General features: G+C 43.8%; 2 protein-coding genes across 3 annotated transcripts; one reads left to right on the top strand and one right to left on the bottom strand.

Moving 5' to 3' along the window:
* Positions 1-165: 165 nt before the first annotated feature.
* Positions 166-3,318, top strand: otop2 (otopetrin 2). Its single transcript, XM_048246349.1, has 6 exons — positions 166-473; positions 755-891; positions 1,108-1,166; positions 1,626-1,756; positions 2,136-2,965; positions 3,071-3,318. The coding sequence occupies exons 1-6, from the start codon at positions 200-202 to the stop codon at positions 3,239-3,241; spliced, it is 1,602 nt and encodes a 533-aa protein (XP_048102306.1). The 5' UTR covers positions 166-199; the 3' UTR covers positions 3,242-3,318.
* A 1,409-nt stretch (positions 3,319-4,727) lies between these two features.
* On the bottom strand, positions 4,728-17,462 carry hid1a (HID1 domain containing a). Of its 2 annotated transcripts, none has more exons than XM_048246934.1 (19): positions 17,299-17,462; positions 15,910-16,059; positions 14,767-14,937; positions 14,525-14,653; positions 13,728-13,834; positions 12,664-12,783; positions 11,962-12,172; positions 11,580-11,636; positions 11,267-11,407; positions 11,034-11,124; positions 10,715-10,866; positions 10,257-10,335; positions 9,465-9,629; positions 8,546-8,773; positions 8,110-8,261; positions 7,576-7,662; positions 7,149-7,240; positions 6,646-6,804; positions 4,728-6,452 (listed from the first exon to the last, which is right to left on the bottom strand). In XM_048246934.1, the coding sequence occupies exons 1-19, from the start codon at positions 17,362-17,364 to the stop codon at positions 6,389-6,391; spliced, it is 2,421 nt and encodes an 806-aa protein (XP_048102891.1). In that variant the 5' UTR covers positions 17,365-17,462; the 3' UTR covers positions 4,728-6,388. The 2 variants fall into 2 exon arrangements, with proteins under 2 accessions (XP_048102891.1, XP_048102889.1); XM_048246932.1 differs by having other exon boundaries at positions 8,426-8,773.
* Positions 17,463-18,504: the final 1,042 nt, after the last annotated feature.

Genomic DNA, 18,504 nt, shown 5'->3' on the forward strand with positions numbered 1-18,504 from the left:
TCCGTTTGTGGCGAGAACAGGTAGAGAACTGTACAAGTTGGGTTGCTTCTGACTGACAATGTGTCTGGCTACAGAACTCCCTCCTGACTCCAGCAGGATGACTACCAAAGATGAAGAGGAGCCCAGGATCTCCTCGTTGCCGCCCGTCTCTCGCCCGTCCATGGTGGCGGGGCATCGCCGCCTGTCCATCTGGTCGAGCATGACGGGCGGGCCGGCCTCCCTGGACCCTGCCTGCAACTGGAGCTCCCTGGTGTCGGCACTGGTGGCCCTCAACACGCTGCTGCTGGGCTGCGCCATGGTCAGTGCCAGCGTCTTCAACACGGTGAGCATCACCTCCACGCACCTGCAGCTGTACCTCATCACCATTATGATCCTCAGCACCTGCTGGATGCTCTACTACACCCTCTACACCGTCCGCGAACACTGCGCTGTGCTCTACAAGGACGGCCATGCTGGTCCCATCTGGCTCAGGGGTAAGATGGATGGATGGGGAGATAGAATGAGAGAGAGAGAGAGATACTTTTGAGTACTGTAGCTTGATTTTAGATTTACTTTCAACTGTAACTTTGTGGCTTATGGAACTCAAATCCTTCACATTGTTGATTCTAAAGTTGAAAAAGGAAAACTAATTTCATCAAATGTACACTAACAGTGACAACATGACAGTCGCAAACGTACATACATTCATGAGGTCCTCTAGATCAGAGATGAGACATGACACCTCTAACCCCATCTGGCATTTTGTGTTTTGCAGGGGGGCTAATTCTTTTTGGCTTATGTAGTATAATCATGGACATCTTTAAGATTGCCAATTATGTGGGCTACCTTCATTGCGACTCACCTGTTAAGATTGTCTTCCCAATTGTTCAGGCTGTGTTCATTTTAGTACAGGTACGTCTCTTAGTGTTTTTGCTTAAAGTAAAACATAAAGCAGCAATTGGTTTAACACTTCAGAATCTCTGGTGGCTACACCAGCTGTATGAGAACACATGATCAGGTTTCTGTATATATATATATATATATATATATATATATTATATATATTGTATTTATTTGATGAGTTACATTTAGATATACTATTTTGACAACTTATCACCCTTCTTTCAGTCATACTTCCTTTGGCTCCATGCAAAGGATTGTGTTCAGCTTCAGAGAAACGTAACACGGTAGGTTTGCTATCATCACTGCACACTGCGGTGATACAAAGCATTTCAGGAACTTCCAGTTGGGAAAAAAACATAGATTACAGAGGTGTATGACCTTTAAGATTTCATTTAGAATTATGGGAAGGATTGCTTCCTTTTCTCTGTCTGACATTGAACTCTCCTTCATGGGGTAGGATGGGCCTACGTGTGTGCCTACTTTGATAAAAGTGCCATGGGCACACATTGCAGTGAAATTGTACACAAAGCACACATTCTGTTTATGGCAACTAGCAAAAAACTCAATAGTGCTGTAAAGGCTATTCTTCTGTGGAGTGCACATGCCTGTGACAAAACTACAGTCAGAAACCTTGCTGGCTGATAGACAGGGCACACGTTTTTTTATCTAAGTTGATTGTGCATCAAAATACATGCGTCTGTCTGTTTGTCTGTCTGTCTATTTGTCTGTCTACCTCAATGTAGTGGTGGCCTGATGTTGACTTTGTCCACAAATCTGATGCTGTGGATGACAGCGGTGACTGAAGAGTCTCTGCATCAGACAGTGCTTCCTCAATCCAATGGCAGCAAAGCCTCTCACAGAACGGCAATGCGAGGTGAGCACACATGGAACAAGGGTTCATCCGGCATGACACAGTTCACATTTCTGTAGGTTTCTGTTTTCACACAGTCCTGATTTAACATGCATCAATGATCAGTCAATCAGCTAATGTGCATTGCTAAGGCAAGGGAGAGGCTTTATGCCTCTGTCTAAGAGACCATTCCTTCAGTATGAAGGAATTATACATTTATAAATCAATAATAATTATCATCAATTAGCCTGCCATCTAAAAAAACCCATCATATTTCAGCAGTATACATGTATCAGTGGTATTATGATTTTTGATGTGATTAACATTTGAAGATTCATTGAATTTGCACACACATTTGGAGAAGTCCTTGGCTCACATCGGTTTCATTTGGTTTCCCCTGCAGTGGGTCCAATGGATGACTGTGAGTGCAGCCACTCCGCGTGCAGCATCTTCGAGCAGGCCTCTAACTACCTGTACCCCTTCAACATCGAGTACAGCCTGTTCGCTTCGGCCATGACCTACGTGATGTGGAAGAACGTGGGGCGCCTGGTGGATGGGTGCCACCACCACCGACTGCGCTTCCACCTGCGAGACGTGCTCCTAGGCCCCATCAGCGGGCTTCTGGTGCTGGTGGCTGGCCTGGTCACCTTCATCATGTACAAGGTGGATGTGCAGGACAAGGACCCGGCCAAGCGTGACCTGGCGCTGCGCATGCATTACATCATGAACTCGCTGGCCTACGTGCTCATGTCAGCCGCCACGGTGGCCGGCTGGGTGCTCTTCGGTCTGGACCGGCGCGAGTACGTGTCCGGCAAGAACCCCACGCGTAGCCTGGATGTGGGCCTGCTGCTGGGGGCCTCCATGGGCCAGTTCGCCATCTGCTACTTCACCATCGTGGCGGTGGTGGCCACGGGCGTGCAGAGCGAGGTGGACGCGCTCAACTTGGCCAGCGCCCTGCTGGCCATCGTGCAGCTGTGCCTGCAGAACGGCTTCATCGTGGAGGGCCTCCACCGGCTGCCGCACGAGCCCACGCCCGCGCAGACCAACGCCGCCCCGGAGGTGTACGCCAACGTACACGCCACACGCTCGCACAGTGACTCCGAGCTTGATATCAAGCCAGACCCCATTAGGATCAGTACGGTTTCACAGTCACACCACTGCCCCACGCGTCTTTGCTGGAAAAGACGGGCACTGAAGGAGGTCTGCGCCTATCTGATGCTCTGCAACATTACTGTGAGTTCCTATACTATGTGCATCCTCCCCCCACACAAACAGCTGTTATTGTACCCATAAATAATTTAGCATAATTTAATACTGGTTATTGCTTCTTGTCTACAGTTATGGATCATGCCGGCGTTTGGTGCCCGGCCACAGTTTGAGAACCCCCATGGGCTCAATTTCTACCAGGTGTACATGTGGGTTGCCGTGATGAATATTGGCCTGCCGTTTAGCATCTTCTACCGTATGCATTCTGTGGCTGGCCTGTTTGAGGTCTACGTGACATCCTGATCTCTACCCCTTCTCCAGGGGTCACCTCTCCAGCATTACAATAAATATGGGACAGGGCATCACCTCAGTATGACATTGGGATGTTTTATTCCAATCAGGCTGTTTTTATCTTACCAAAAATGTTTCAAGCTGTGGAACTTAGTGTGCTATTACTCTCATATTCCTAGTCTGCAAAGAGTGGGTGTGGCAACAGTTGGATAATGGCCTTGTACAGTTGTCGTTTTGTTTTTGTACATGGACATATGTAAATAGGTGACTTGCAAAACCAGATTCACATATTTTTGTCACATATGTTTTGCCTGGAATATGTGTTAATGAGTAACTGTTGTTTTTCCTTCTAATTCCCATTGTAGCTCAAACAATGTCATTGTATTCCTCAGACAAGCATTGGCCAACCAATTGAAAGCACTTGAAAGCAAGTAAACCACTGATCCTTTGGTACAGAGATATTATACTGTATGAATATACAGTATTATGCGTAGTAGCCTATGTAATCAGATGTTTGGTTTCTTCAGGCAAAATGGGGTTCCCCACTGTTACAGTGTATACGGAAAGTATTCACAGCGCTTCAGTTTTTCCACATTTTGTTGAGAGAATTGTCCGTAGACCTGCGAGACAGAGTTGTGTGAAGACACAGATCTTGGGAAGGATACAAGAACATTTCTGCAGCATTGAAAGTGCCCAAGAGCACAGTAGCCTCCATCATTCTCAAATGGAAAGGTTTGGAACAACCAACAGTCTTCCTAGATCTGGCCGCTTAGCCAAACTGACTAATCTGGGATGAAGCCAAGGACCCAATGGTCACTATGACTGGCATTCAGAGTTCCTTTGAGAGGATGAGAGAAGTGTAATCTTCACACAACCCTGTCTTGCAGGTCTACAGACAATTCTCTCGACCTCGTGGCTTGGTTTTCACTCTGACATACATCATCATCTGTGAGACCTTATATAAAGAGGTGTGTGCCTTTCCTAATAATGTCCAGTGAATTACATAATTTAGGCACAGGTGGACTCCAGTCAAGTTGTAGAAGCGTCTCAAGGACCATTGATAGAAGTAGGATGCTCAATAACAAGCATCATAAAGGGTGTGAATACTTGTGTATTGTGTAAATAGAATATTTCAATCTTTTATTTTTTATAAATTTACAAATTTACAAATTAATTGAGTCCATTTTAAGATAAGTCTGAAATATAACAAAATGTGGAAAAGAAAAGCGCTGTGAATACTTTCCGTATGCACTGTAAGTATTTAACTTTCACCTCACAGTCTTTCCCCATTCTCATGGTGAGTGTACGTGACTGTACAAGCTGAGGACACCCCTCATCAATCACCATGTTCCATTTTCAGGCAGCCTCCTTCCTCTTTTTCTTCTCAACTACTAATCAAACTGCCATTTAAGTTCCGATTTGTGTGTGTGTATGTTATGTTTATATTATTATAAAGGGGGAAAAAAAACACAAAATAAAAACACAGTGACATCTCCCACATCGTTAAGGAATAATTTATGATATATTTGTATTCAGACAAAAATACTACTTTAAACTTTAAGCACAGTATGTACAGTAGGTCATATCAAGTCAAATCATAAAGCAGACAAAATGGGGCTCGAGAGTGCAATTAACAGTATTTTCACATTTCAATATCAGGTTCTTTAATTAAAAAGAGAGCTCAAACTGTGTGTTTGCACTTAGTAAGATCACAAGCGCATGGTCTTCATTGGTTTAGATCTGCTGAATACACACTATACATAGAGAGCTACGTATCTCAGGCTGAACAGCCTTTATCGATGTTGAACTTCATGTCAGAAAATAATTAGCTTTCTGTAAAGAAGGCCTGTTCAGATGTACTATCGTCCAAAACATTCAACATTCAAAAGTTGCCAGAGGGATCTCAAGTTGACATAGACAATTCCTTCCTGCATTTGACAATTTGTCCGTATATAAACGACCGACGGAACATGAATCCACGTAGTGTACACTCAGTATTAGTGTGTGTTAGTGTTAGCTGTAGGTAAATGTGGAAAGCCTGTAAGCCTACTGAAGCACATGACACATCCTCACAGACCTACTGCAGCATTGGGTTGTACTACTGACACTAACAAGAGCAAGCTCACAGCCCATAATAGTCACAAAAAATGTTGAGACACTGCCAAGCTGCCAGCCTCATGGCAAAACTCAGACACATACACACACACACGCATACAAAGACATGCACACACACACACACACACACACACACACACACACACAAATGCAAGCATACAGACAATATATATTTTATCTTAAAAAGTCTTAGCTGATAAACCATACAAACAATTAATTAGAGTTACATAGAAAGTGTGTGATGCTCTGAATTCAGGAAAGGGAGATATAACTCCTGTAACACAACTCCCCCTGCTGGCCAATAGTGAGTTGTGACTGATGTCCCAAAGGCCAAAAGAGGACAGAGAGCTATAGACAGGAGAAAGGAAACTGAGATGGGTAAAAACATGGAGGTACATATATAATTGGAGTCAGGGAGGAGTTCTCTACCCCATTCCTTTTTAATGGCTAGGTACTTCAGCTAAAAACATACTTAATTGGGCGGCCACCATCTTTAAAAATGGCACAAGCCAATTAGGTGCCAGATTACTGGTGGGCAAAAAAGTATGTTGTCTGTGGATTGGTGAATTATCTGGCCGTTTATAATCTGGGAGGATCAGACAATCCACATGGATGACATCATTTGTGGCCATCTGGATTGAGGCACCAAACTGGCTTGTTTGTGAAAATGTTTCCAGAGGAGAATACCTGTCAGTTGGCATTTGTAAAGATGGTAGCGGCCATAGATGCTAACTAGCTGAAGCTAACCCTCATTTTGACCCCCTGCGTGAAAAGCTATCACAAAGCACCAGGAGTAGGCCACAATGGATGACTTACTGTAACATGAGATTAGACTGAGATAGAGAAACGATTAGATCAATACAAAACAGGCAGGGAGAGAGAGAGAAAGAGAGAGAGAGAGAGAGAGAGAGAGAGAGAGAGAGAGAGAGAGAGAGAGAGAAAGAAGAGTGCAAGATGCAACACACTGAGGTTCAGGCGTTAAGAGGGAGGGTCATGCTAGGGTGGCCATTCCTCTAGTCATGGACAGACAGGTCTTCTCCCACTCTACATCCTCTGGATCTCAAAGAGACGCACATCCGTGTCATACCAGATTGGAGGATCCACGTTGCTTAAAGGGGAAAAAAGAGGAGAGTCATTAGTCATTAGGTTATGGACAAAACAAGACCCACACCCAGTCATCTACTGTTGACTACTGTGGAGGTCGTCACCCCCAACCTCTCACACACACACACACACACACACACACACACAACGTTCAATTCCGCCTGATTACGTAATACAGGACCAGGCCACAGACCTACCGGAGGTACACAATGCCCCACATGTAGGTGCGGAACCACATGGCCGTGCCGGCGTTGGCCTGGTACTTGCGGATGAGGATGGGGTGTGGCACCGGCAGCAGGCCCACCAAAGTGCCATGCTGCAAGAACTTGAGGATCTCCGACTCATCCGTCAAACCCCTGTAGAGGTCAGGTCAAAACCAAACAGTTTTGAATCTACAACACTCACACTTATCCACTTCAACAGACCAAAATTAAAAAAATCCAACTGAACACGTTCCTGTAGCTCAAAGTAATGTACTAACAACACCAATTCTATGGATTTGATGCTTAGGGATAGAAACGAACAAATGTAAATAACATCAAATTCCCAGATAAACAAATACAAAGGTTCTCCAGTCTGTAGGTTTAAACCTCAATCTTAATCTGATTTACAGTAAGATGCATACAGTACAGCATACACTGACAAGCATAGGGTGGGCACATTGTGGATATCACTGATACAGTCAAGAAGTGTTCCTCACTTATCAATGCAGATCTTCTCCACCTGAGGGACCAGCACCTGCAACAGGCGCATGATGGTCTGAAGGGGCAGCTTCGACTTCCAGGACAGAACCTGAGAGCCAATGTACACAGGAAAGGTCTGAGCAAACTCACGAGTAGACAGGACAACCCCTCTATCTCTTACTTATGCCCCCTGTATTTTAAGGAAGAACATTTATTTATTCACGATTCATTCACAAAGAAAATTGGTGTCCTTAAAGGTTGGATTTTTTCCTCATTTTCTTACTGTAATAAAGGCATTACTGTAAGATCAATCAAAAGACGATTTTTTAATCCTCTTTTTAGTCAACTTTAGCATGGGTGTATTGACTTATGCTTAGCACTCTATCTCTATGTACACCAGAGACTTCACACAGGGCTTTCCACAACTGTCATATGCATGCGTACCCATTCGGGCGTAGGGTTCCAGTAAGAGACGGAGGAGGCGCTGGACAGCCGACGCCTCTCCATCTCCGCCTCCGTGTAAAAAACATCCTGCCAGGAGAGCAAATGTCACAGCGAAGTTCAACAAATGCCTGACCATCAAATATTGTATATTTGTTGTCCAAGGGCTCCCACGTAAAAGAGATGTAAGATCTCAATGAGATTCACCAGGTAAAATAAAATGTAGATACATAGATAGATAGACAGATAGATAGATAGATGGATAGATAGATAGATAGATAGATAGATAGATAGCGAGACAGAGAGATAGATATATACGTAAATAGATAGACAGCTAGATAGATAGATAGATAGATTGAGAGCTAGATAGATAGATAGATAGATAGATTGAGAGCTAGATAGATAGATAGATACTGTATGTCTACTACTGACAATACACACTCCTACACAGTCAATACATTCACACTCCTACACAGTCAGTGCATTCACACTCCTACACAGTCAGTGCATTCACACTCCTACACAGTCCTTTCTTACCTCATTGTCTCTTCCTGAGTTGGACTCTGTGTCGCTGGCACCTGCGCTGGCGCTGGGTTCGACCTCCCTTGTCTTGGGAGAGTCCATGCGTGGCAGTGCCACCATGGTGCCGTCCTCCGACACCTGTGACTTCTCTGTGAGTTTATCAATGGCTGCAGGAGAAGCACACAAATAGCAGTGCTTTAGGAGCAGATATCAGGGACGATGAACTGATGTAAAACACATTTTTCAAGAGTTTTTTTAATGGTGGCTGTGTGTGGATACTGTAGGAAAATGTTGCTCATATGTACATAAGTGAACAATAAGTAAACAAAACTGGAATAGGTAGAAGCTTTCATGTGTAGGTAGTAGGCTGGAAAGCTTAGAATCGACGGGCCAGATGGGTCGTGATCATCGTGTGCTGGTGATGTGTTGGGGGTTTGGGTGAGTAGAGAACCTGGCATGGCCACCAGGCTGGCGTTCAGTGTGCCCGGCTCAGCGGGGATGGCCGGGCGGGAGCCCTCCATGGACACGGTCTCCTGCGAGCTGGTCCGGGAGATGGTGTCCGGCGTCTTCTTCTTCTTCTGGAGGGCCCTGTGGATGGAAGCGGTGTCTGTGGGCAGGTTGGCCAGCTGGTGGAACACACTGCGCTTGCGGATAATGGCGTAGACTAGGTTACAGTTCCCTGGAAGACAAAACAATGGTAGATCAAGAAAATGTTTGCAGGGCAGACTGTGGAGCAAGAATAGGATGATTTTACAGGACCGTCACAAAAAACACAAGGATTTTGTATACTGTTTATTTCACTAAACTTCATGTGTGCACTTCAGCTAAATATATCACCCAATAATACACAATCCAACATAGAGAAATATACATGGGTGTGGCTCTGAGTTGTTAAAAATAACTTGTATATATCTTAAAAATTGACCTGGACACATGTATTGTCAAACAAACTAAAATATGAACATAACACCCTCTAAACAGACCAAGGAAGTGTGTAACAGGAGGATTTGGTTATTCTGCTACGGAAGTGGTCATATTGCTACTGTGTGTATGTGTATGTGTGTGTGTGTGTGTGTGTGTGTGTGTGTGTGTGTGTGTGTGTGTGTGTGTGTGTGTGTGTGTGTGTGTGTGTGTGTGTGTGAGAGAGAGAGAGAGAGAGAGAAAGAGAGAGAAGAGAGAGAGAGAGAGAGAGAGAGAGAGAAAGAGAGGGTTAGATTGATGACAGAGCTTCACTTTAATTCAATATGCAGGTGTTTGTTCATAGTGAATGCTGGCCAGTGGATAAGGATAATCCCCTTGACATCACCTGCACCCATATTAGAAATTCTCATTCATTCACTACAATGACCCTGATGAGAGTGATGCCTTACCATCAAACTGGTACTGAATTATATTGTTGAAGGCTTCAAGCAGGAAGAAGACCAGGTGGTGGTTCTGGGAGGCTGAGAACAAGTACCACTGGGTGGAGAAGGCCTCAAGCAGGTGGAGAAGCTTATTGGCTGCCACCATGGACAGGCTCTTCAGATAGGGCGAGACTACAGGAGACAAGCACATTACACAAAAAACTAGGACTGCTTATTCAACCAACACACTCAAGTTAGTGGCCCTTAGTGTTCCTTGGCAAGTCTCAATAGATAGGTGCATGTTGAAATAAAACTCATAATGTATTCAATTTGAATGTATTGAAACACACACTGCCAAACCAATGAGAACACACTAAACATGTAGAGAGAAAACAGTAGAGAGAGTCGGTATTAATACCCCCAAAAAAAAAACAAAACAAAAAAAACAATCGGTTCTACATCAGGGTGCCGCTGGGGGGGTTGGGTTAGGAAGATTCTAAGGGCCTAGCACTGACAGGGGGCCCCCAGAGAGCCTATAGAATATAGTATTATAGGGGGGGATTATTTTCTGTCATAGGGCCTAAATTTTCTAGCAGCGCCCCTGGTTCTACATAGCTGGAATTACTGCCAGGCAGCTACAGTGCTACACTCTGGGGGCATGAACATGGGCGCTCATGAATGCTTCTTTCCGTACACACAGTACTCTGTAACGTTGAGAAACAGAGATCTATGTGAAAAATCGCTGAAACTCTCCTTTATTGTCCTGTAAACAGTCTTGAATGTGTATCGCTAATTCTACCCTGGTCAGTGGCCACTCACCATTCACTACAATCGTGAGCAGGCAGTCAAAGAGTGGCTGCAAGCGTTGGTGGCCACTAGTGACGATCTTGTGAAAAACCTAAAAATACATAGAATAACAAACAATAAGAAAAGTGAATGCAGTTCTGTGGAATGTAGGGGTGAGAGCTATAGACAGAGGACACAGAAATAAACATGTAAACATGAAATAAAGATGCAGGTGTTTTCATTCACTGAACTCTATGTCTGTGTTACATGGAAGTGGTGCTGTAGGGTGCTGCTTTGCTAATTAGATTAGATGGTAGATTCAACTGTATTGTCATTGTGCAGAGTACAAGTACAGAGACAACGAAATGCAGTTTGCGTCTAACCAGAAGTGCAAAAAAGCAGAAAAGTGCAATGTGATATACACAGTATAGACAGGTGATGCATAAACAGTATAAGATATATAGTGCCGTGTAGATGGTATAATGCCTTACAATTATGAGCAGGTCTGCATGTGTCCCTGTGAAAACAGGGATGTCCATGGTGACAGACAGAGAGTAGGGCTTGTTCAGCCGCACGCCAAAGTTCCTCTCCCCACTCAGCAACAGCAGGATGAACACCCCAATGTGCATCAGCCCCACTCGAGCTGCAGCACGACACACACACAATCACCGTTAGTCAGATTAAAGTAAAACTATCATTACATTATCTCTCTGTCACTCTGTCATTCAGACACACACACACACACACACACACACACACACACACACACACACACACACACACAGAGGAGAGAGAGAGAGAGAAACTCACACTGGTCTGCCCTAGCATCGTTTAAGTAGAACAGGATAGGCACCAGGATGTCCAGAACATCACTGCTCTTCAGGACAAAGTACAGGAATTTCTGAGGGTACAAAATGAGATGGATATTAGGACACATTCAGAGACATTAGTGTGTAGTATGTGTGTGTGTGTGTGTGTGTGTGTGTGTGTGTGTGTGTGTGTGTGTGTGTGTGTGTGTGTGTGTGTGTTTCATAGATGTTTACCTTGTTGAAGTCACAGAGTTTCCAGAAGAGCACCAGCATCTCCTGGTGGAACTGGATCTTTTTGGTGGAGTTGGGCAGGTAGGTCTGAGTCAGGGGGTTGGACAGCAGACGGGCTAGACCCTTCAGAACAAAGTCATAGTCCTGTAGATGAGAACACACACACGCACACACACGCACACATACACACACACACACACACACACACACACAGACAAACAAACAAATGCAGATGCAAATCAGACTTGGAAGACAAGCTAAGAGCTTAAGGGGTGACGTTGTCTTCAATAAGCATCAAATGAATAAACAACAATACCTCCTCACGGTGGATTCTGGACAGGTAGTTTACAAACAGGTTATCTGGACCTGCGGACTGAAGAAACAATAAATAAAAGACATTAAGTTAACTCAATATATTGTAGAGTAGATATTATTCAGCAGAATATGTATTTGTGAGTGTGTGTGCTTATAGAAGCATCCACATACATGTCTGCATGTGTCTGTATGTTTGTAAGGGTCAAATTCAAATATTTTAATGTCAAGCAACAGCAATGGCTAGTAAGTAAATAAGTAGTTTTATTGAGTATAAACTCACCTTTAATTGTGAGTTTGTGAGTGTGAATTGAGTGAGAATTAATCCTTGCATGTGTCTCTAGGTGACGTGTGTGAGCGCATTGTAGCGGGTGTGTGGAGCTGACCTCCTGCTCGTCCAGGCTGCTGGGGGAGGGGGCCTGGTGGGGGGCGCTGCCCCCCTCGTGCTCCAGGGTGGTGATGAGGATCTGCAGGGCCTGCTCCACCAGGGCCTCGCGGTAGTCCGCAAACAGCAGGTGGTTGTAGGGGATGCCGTAGCCCACGGGGTCATAAGCGCACACCACGTTTAACAGAGACGTGAAGAGTGGCAAAGCATGTCTGGAAGACACACACACACACACACACACACACACACACACACACACACACACACACACACACACACACACACACACACACACACACACACACACACACACACATAGGGAGAGAGACAGAGACAAAGACAAACATCCATTTAGGGTTCTGTATATTGAATGAGTGGGCGACAGGGTGTTGACTCAAATGAAAGCAGGCAATTTGTCACAGATGAAGAGAAACACATAGACACACACAGTTGTGTGCTCAATGCACACACACACACACACACACACACACACACAGTGCAAGGATTTGTCAGAATGTGTGCATATGTATGGGGGGTTACGCTATCAGATATCCCTGCGTGTGCTTTGCAAATGGACAGGCTGTGGCCATTGGCCAATAAGGGACTATGTACACAGCACATTAAACAGCCTGTGTGTGTGTGTGTGTGTGTGTGTGTGTGTGTGTGTGTGTGTGTGTGTGTGTGTGTGTGTCTGTGGTCTCACCTGTTCTCTGTGGAGCAGAAAAAGGTGACCCAGGGGTTGAGAATGTTGTTGTTGTCAGAAGATGGAGGCAGGTACATGGCCTCTGAGAAACACGTCAGCAGTAACCTCAGCAGCTCAGTCCTACACACACACACACACACACACACGCACGCACGCACACACACACACACACATGCACACACACACACACACACACACGCACACACACACACACACACACACACACACACACAGAGAAAGAGAGAGAGAGAGAGAGAGAGAGAGAGAACCTTGGTCATATACACAGGAGAGAATAAATAATACTTAGCTTAGAATACCTGGAATTGTCTCTCAAAAACAATTCTTGATTTGAACACCTGGGGTGACCACCTGTGTGCGGGAGTAAATGTCGCCGGCACATTAAGAGACGTTCTAGCAACAGACATTAGCACCCATGGGTTTCAGTCACCCATTTCCGTCCCAAGGTTGCCAGATTCTGAGTCTGGTGCAGGACTGGGTTGGGTTTGTCTACACAAAGCAGGTTACACTTCAAACAAGCACCTAATTTTCATCTGGTTGTATTTTTATGTACTGTTTTTTTGCAAACACCGCACTCTCCCGTTTGTTTTCTTGTGGGTGCGTGATCCAGGAAACTTATAGAAAATCAAAAATTGGTCGCACTCCAAAAAATTATTTTTTTTGCGTGATTTATTTTACTAGCAACAGGGGTAAGTGAACAAACGTTTCGGCCTTATGGCCTTCGTCAGTGTGTATTTTATGTACCCTCATACAACTATATCCCATTTATACACTCCACACCATAAATACTATAAATGCAACCATATCTAAAATATGCATAAAGACTCAAAGAGCTTGTATAAAACAAGAGAACACTCTTGCCCCTGAGTGAGGGTAATGAAGAAATATAAAAAATGGCTTAAATAAATCTCACAACAGTCTAATAGGCTAAAAACGGTTTCCATTGTTGTAAATAAAAGTATATGGATAGGCTAAGCATTTAGCATCGCTTAGTTTCTCTGCATTGTGTAATATTTTTCATGTGGCTATATCTGACATGAACTCACCTGTTTAAGTCATGGATGTAGTTAAGTGGTGGGGACTGAGCAAAGCCAACTCCTGCCTCCCAGATGTACTCACAGCTATCCAGAGAGTGCATGTCCTCCACAGAGTCCTGTGAGAGCAAGGCACACACACACACGCACGCACGCATGCACGCACGCACGCACGCACGCACACACACAACACAGGCATATGCACACACATTCATACAGAGAGAGAGAGAGAGAGATTTGGAATGACTGTGACACAGCAAATCTATATTCTATATGTATCTATATCTACTTATTTACATTGTTTAGCATTAGTGTAATCATATAGAGCTTATAGTTAACATGTGACATGGAAAAGCACAAGCACACATCACCATCTCATAGTGGAGCATTTCCTCATAGAATATTTTTTTCCGCTCCAACAAACACACAATGGTGTTGTCATGGACAATTGGTTGGCCTCTTTTTCAAAAAGAATGCAGGAAGTTTTTACTGAATTCTTATTGCCAACTGGCTGAGCAAGAAATGTCACAAGATGGAAGGAGAAAATGGGCTGTGTATTTCTGCTACACTCAGAGCAGGATTGACAACATTAATGTCGATATGTACTTCATATGGGAATTACTGTAGGCTTGGGTGACCAAGTTTTATGTTGAGGAGGTTGTAATGTTGCTGTATGTACTTCATATGGGAATAAGGCTTGGGTGATAGTGCTTTAAGTTGAGGAGGTTATAATGTTGCTATGTACATCATATGGGAACAGGCTTGAGTGATAGTGCTTTAGGTTGAGGAGGTTGGTCTGAAGTGCTCACCGGCCCGTTCCTCTTGTGGCTCTGCACAGTAAAGTCCGGGCAGAACAGAAGGTCAGCGATGGCCAACAGCAGGGACTCTGCCAGGGGTCGAGCACCTTCATCATCATCATCGTCATCAGCTTCCTCCAACTGTGAGGACACCACCAACCACATGTCATGTAATACAATAGTAATAATGTGATGCTATGCCATGACACGCGGTATAAGATCTTTTAAAATAGTGTGTGTGAGTGTGTTGGTACCCCGGCTCGCCCAGCTCCCGGGACTGTGGACCAGAAGAAACCCCTCCAGTCCTGATCCTCAAAGATGTAGGGCAGGATGCGCGTCAGCATGCGGCAGCAGTTCAACACCACCGTCTTCTCCCGCTCGCTCGGACACCCCGACTCTGCCCCCTGGACCAGCTTCTCTACCGCCTGAGGAGCACACACACACATACACACACACACACACACACACACACACACACACACACACACACACACACAGAACACCACAGTCATTTATTTATAACATATATTTAATGCAAGCTTGGCAAACCAAACCAAGTGTCTGTCGCAAAACAAAACATGGCACAAGCATTTCTTATCAGTTTTTGTCATCAGCCTATTTGTAGTCGAGGCTCAGACTGGCATCTTTATGGTGTCATCAGCCCCCCCCCCCCAAACTGGTTCAGATCTAATCTTCCTCTGGACCTTCCTCTTCCTCAGGTCTAATCTTAAATGCCCCTGTATCCATCAGTAGTCTCCCTATCTCCATATGAGAAGTGAGTCGGAGCTCAATGAAATAGGCTTTGGCCTCAGAGTTATACTGAATACTAAATAAAGTAAGTATATCCTTGACATGTACACTGATGTCATTCTGTTTATGCAAATATGTGCACATAATAAAAAACTAAAAAGAGCAATTCAAATAGCCAGTGAGATATGGTTTCCATGGTACTACTCAGTAAAAGAGAGAGAGGGTAGGCTAAGACACAATCTCTTTTGTCCTTGATTAGCTACATTAGCAGGAAATGGTCAGTATGACTCAGGAAGGGACTGGTTCTGATCTGCTTCCTTCCCACTGGGCAGCAGATTGCCAGGGATTCCGTTCACCTCCTCCAGACTCTGTGTCTTTCACAAGAGAGTGTGTCTGCACGAGCAGTCGTTGATGACACCAGCCAGGTTAAATTGTTGTATTGTCTGAGAAAAAGACCCTTTGCTCCAATACATACACATATTTTGATGATTTATATGAACTAACCTAGCTTAACATTCATTAGCATATATTTCACCAACATCTGCCAAAGTAACAACTGTTGACATTCATGGCAACCTGGTGATTACAGATGACAGTCAACACAAAATCAGTATTTAATGCAAAGAGAACTTGCTGGCTGGGATTACCTTGTAGCACAGGGTTGCCAGATTGGAGGGAGACTCCTCCCTAACAGCCCGGATCTCAGCAGCAGGAACCAGGGCAAACACATCCTGTACCGTCGTGGTGCTGTCTGCCCAGAACTGATCCCAAAATGCATCATCTGTGGCCTCCACTGGCTGTAGACAATCATAATAACTGAGTTGGTGAATGTGCACAAAATCAAAGCATCATCAGCACAAATGCATTCACTAAATCACACACACACACACACACACACACACACACACACACACACACACATGTGCTCGCGCGTGCACAGCACACACACGCATACACACACACACACACACACACACACACACACACAGACACACACACACACACACACACACACAAACACACACACACACACACACACACACAGAGAGAGAGAGACTTCAGTAAACAAAAGCAAACAAGTTTTAAAAGACAGGTGTCATTAATATGCAGTTTCCAGATATAATAACAGCAGTTCAGAGCAATAATCAAGTATAAACAAAAAAAACAAACGCATTCGGTGGTGACGTCCAAGGTCTTTTTTTGGACCATATCAATAACAATGTCTGGTCTGCACACGTCCTACTTTGTTTAACACTGGAGAATAGGAATACACAAAGCATACATCTTCTACAGAATGTAAACCAAAATAAAATGTTGGCAGAAACAGTTTTGACTCCGTGGTTATTTGCTCATTGTGAGACATTTACTGAGCCACCTGCAGCATCTGGCCATTGACATATGAGACTCCTTACGTCATCATACAACAATAAATGGCACATGTTGCCCCTCTATAATAATGATCATAACAGTCTTGTGCAGGTACTCAATTATACATCATTCAGTGTAGATTTACACGAACAGAAACGATAATACTCGTATGGCAGGGGTAGAATCATACAGTTTGATCATGTCAGTCTCTCAGATTATTCATCTGAATCAAGGCCATTATCATCATCACACGGACTGACTCGTTAGTATTCAAAATCAACGACATCACTGATTTTTCAAATCTGGTACTATCTTATGCTGTAGACTTGTGAGAAAATGGCGTGAAATGAAAGACAATGGGCTTTATTCATTGCTTTTAAATGTCGAATGACCAAAGCCCATTCTAAATCGCACGTTAAAACGAACAACCAAACTATATACAGACGGGAATTGTATCATAAACTAAATATGTCATACAGCTAAGACTGTCAAGCATCAAAACATTGATCATACAATTGGCTACAACAGCGCATTACATTATATCAGATCATTGATGGTGCAGTACCCTCTGACGCGCACGGTGCCATCTGACACGCACTGATACTCCCCGTCTGGCTCTTTGTTATTATGAGTCATTGAGATTGAAATGTATATTTAACGTTACAAACCTGAGTTTTGGTTGTGAGTTGAATGACAGCTTTCCTGAAATTCAGTTTAGAATCCGTGTTTCCCATTTTGGATGACCTGTCTGTGGTACGGCTTCGCTGCCGTCAATCCTGTTAATCCTTCATACACAGGCTCCACCGCCTTGCTCTAAGGCTTGAAGAGCTTGAAGCTCGTGCGGAGGCGGTGGATGGTGCACTGAGAGCGACACTTCCGGGTTCCAATCAAAACAAACGCAATCAGCTGAAACAAAGCCTATTGCAGATCAAAAATTACATTATATCAAACCTATCCTATTTTAATGCAACGAAGGCTAAACTAATATACTTGTCCAAATCAATTATTACTATTATTATTATTATTATTATTATTGTTATTATTATTATTATCTTCTTTACTGTTTGATAACATTCATTGATTGTGGCAGTCAGCCCACTATTTAGAAAAATGTGGTGGCTACATCAGAAGTGGTTTTCTTCATCAGAAGCCAAAGGTGGAATAAGCACAGTGGCCTAGCTGTGGGCTGATCATTGTTAAACTATGATTCAAACGTACTGAGAGGTTGTTTGACCATAGTCTATCAAAAGTTACAGATTTAGGTTGTCCTAAAATTTTTACTAAATTAAATAAAATTCAACTTGATAGCATACATAAGAATAATAGGCTGTTAGGCCACTAAGCCAGTTGTTGGTCATATCCATTGGCCTAAGGAACCTTTAGGCTACTAAAAGGCTATCTTTTTTTAAGATACAATTTCAAAGTACCTTGCCTGAGTGTCATTAGCACTACAATCAATTTATCCTTATTACATAATTTCATATTTGCTATGGAAGAACCTGTACTGGGTGCGGTTGGCAGAAAATATGTTTTTCCTTTTAATACTCCATTCCTGTAGATGGCAGCAAATGTTCTATAATTCAGCATAATGTAGGCAAAGGGATTTGAAACTGTATCTGTGCTATTCGGTCTGAATTGCTCCTTGAAAATGACATTCATTGAAACAAAAAGAAAACTGTGTGTAGACCTATATTCTTTCGTTAAAATTTAAAATGTTTATCAGAGTATTTTTCCTTTCCAAGCAGTGGTGCAAATCACTGGAGACATCACTGAACTACATTTACAGTGCTTACTGTATGCAGTATGTCTTACACCTGTCCCTGGCCTGCTCACATGGCCTGTGTGTGTCCTATAGGTCTGCTTTTGAGACACAG

This window comes from Alosa alosa, chromosome 6 (genome assembly GCF_017589495.1).
Source record: "Alosa alosa isolate M-15738 ecotype Scorff River chromosome 6, AALO_Geno_1.1, whole genome shotgun sequence".
Lineage (NCBI taxonomy): Eukaryota > Metazoa > Chordata > Actinopteri > Clupeiformes > Clupeidae > Alosa > Alosa alosa.

Excerpts from the sequence above, each read along its gene's own strand:
- otop2 (XM_048246349.1), top strand. The coding sequence starts at position 200 with ATGACGGGCGGGCCGGCCTCCCTGGACCCTGCCTGCAACTGGAGCTCC. Across the intron at positions 892-1,107 it reads CTGTGTTCATTTTAGTACAG|TCATACTTCCTTTGGCTCCA; the intron begins GTACGTCTCTTA and ends CCCTTCTTTCAG. Across the intron at positions 1,757-2,135 it reads TCACAGAACGGCAATGCGAG|TGGGTCCAATGGATGACTGT; the intron begins GTGAGCACACAT and ends TTTCCCCTGCAG.
- hid1a (XM_048246932.1), bottom strand. The coding sequence starts at position 17,364 with ATGGGAAACACGGATTCTAAACTGAATTTCAGGAAAGCTGTCATTCAA. Across the intron at positions 12,784-13,727 it reads TACATCCATGACTTAAACAG|GACTGAGCTGCTGAGGTTAC; the intron begins GTGAGTTCATGT and ends GTGTGTGTGTAG. Across the intron at positions 12,173-12,663 it reads TTCTGCTCCACAGAGAACAG|ACATGCTTTGCCACTCTTCA; the intron begins GTGAGACCACAG and ends TGTGTCTTCCAG.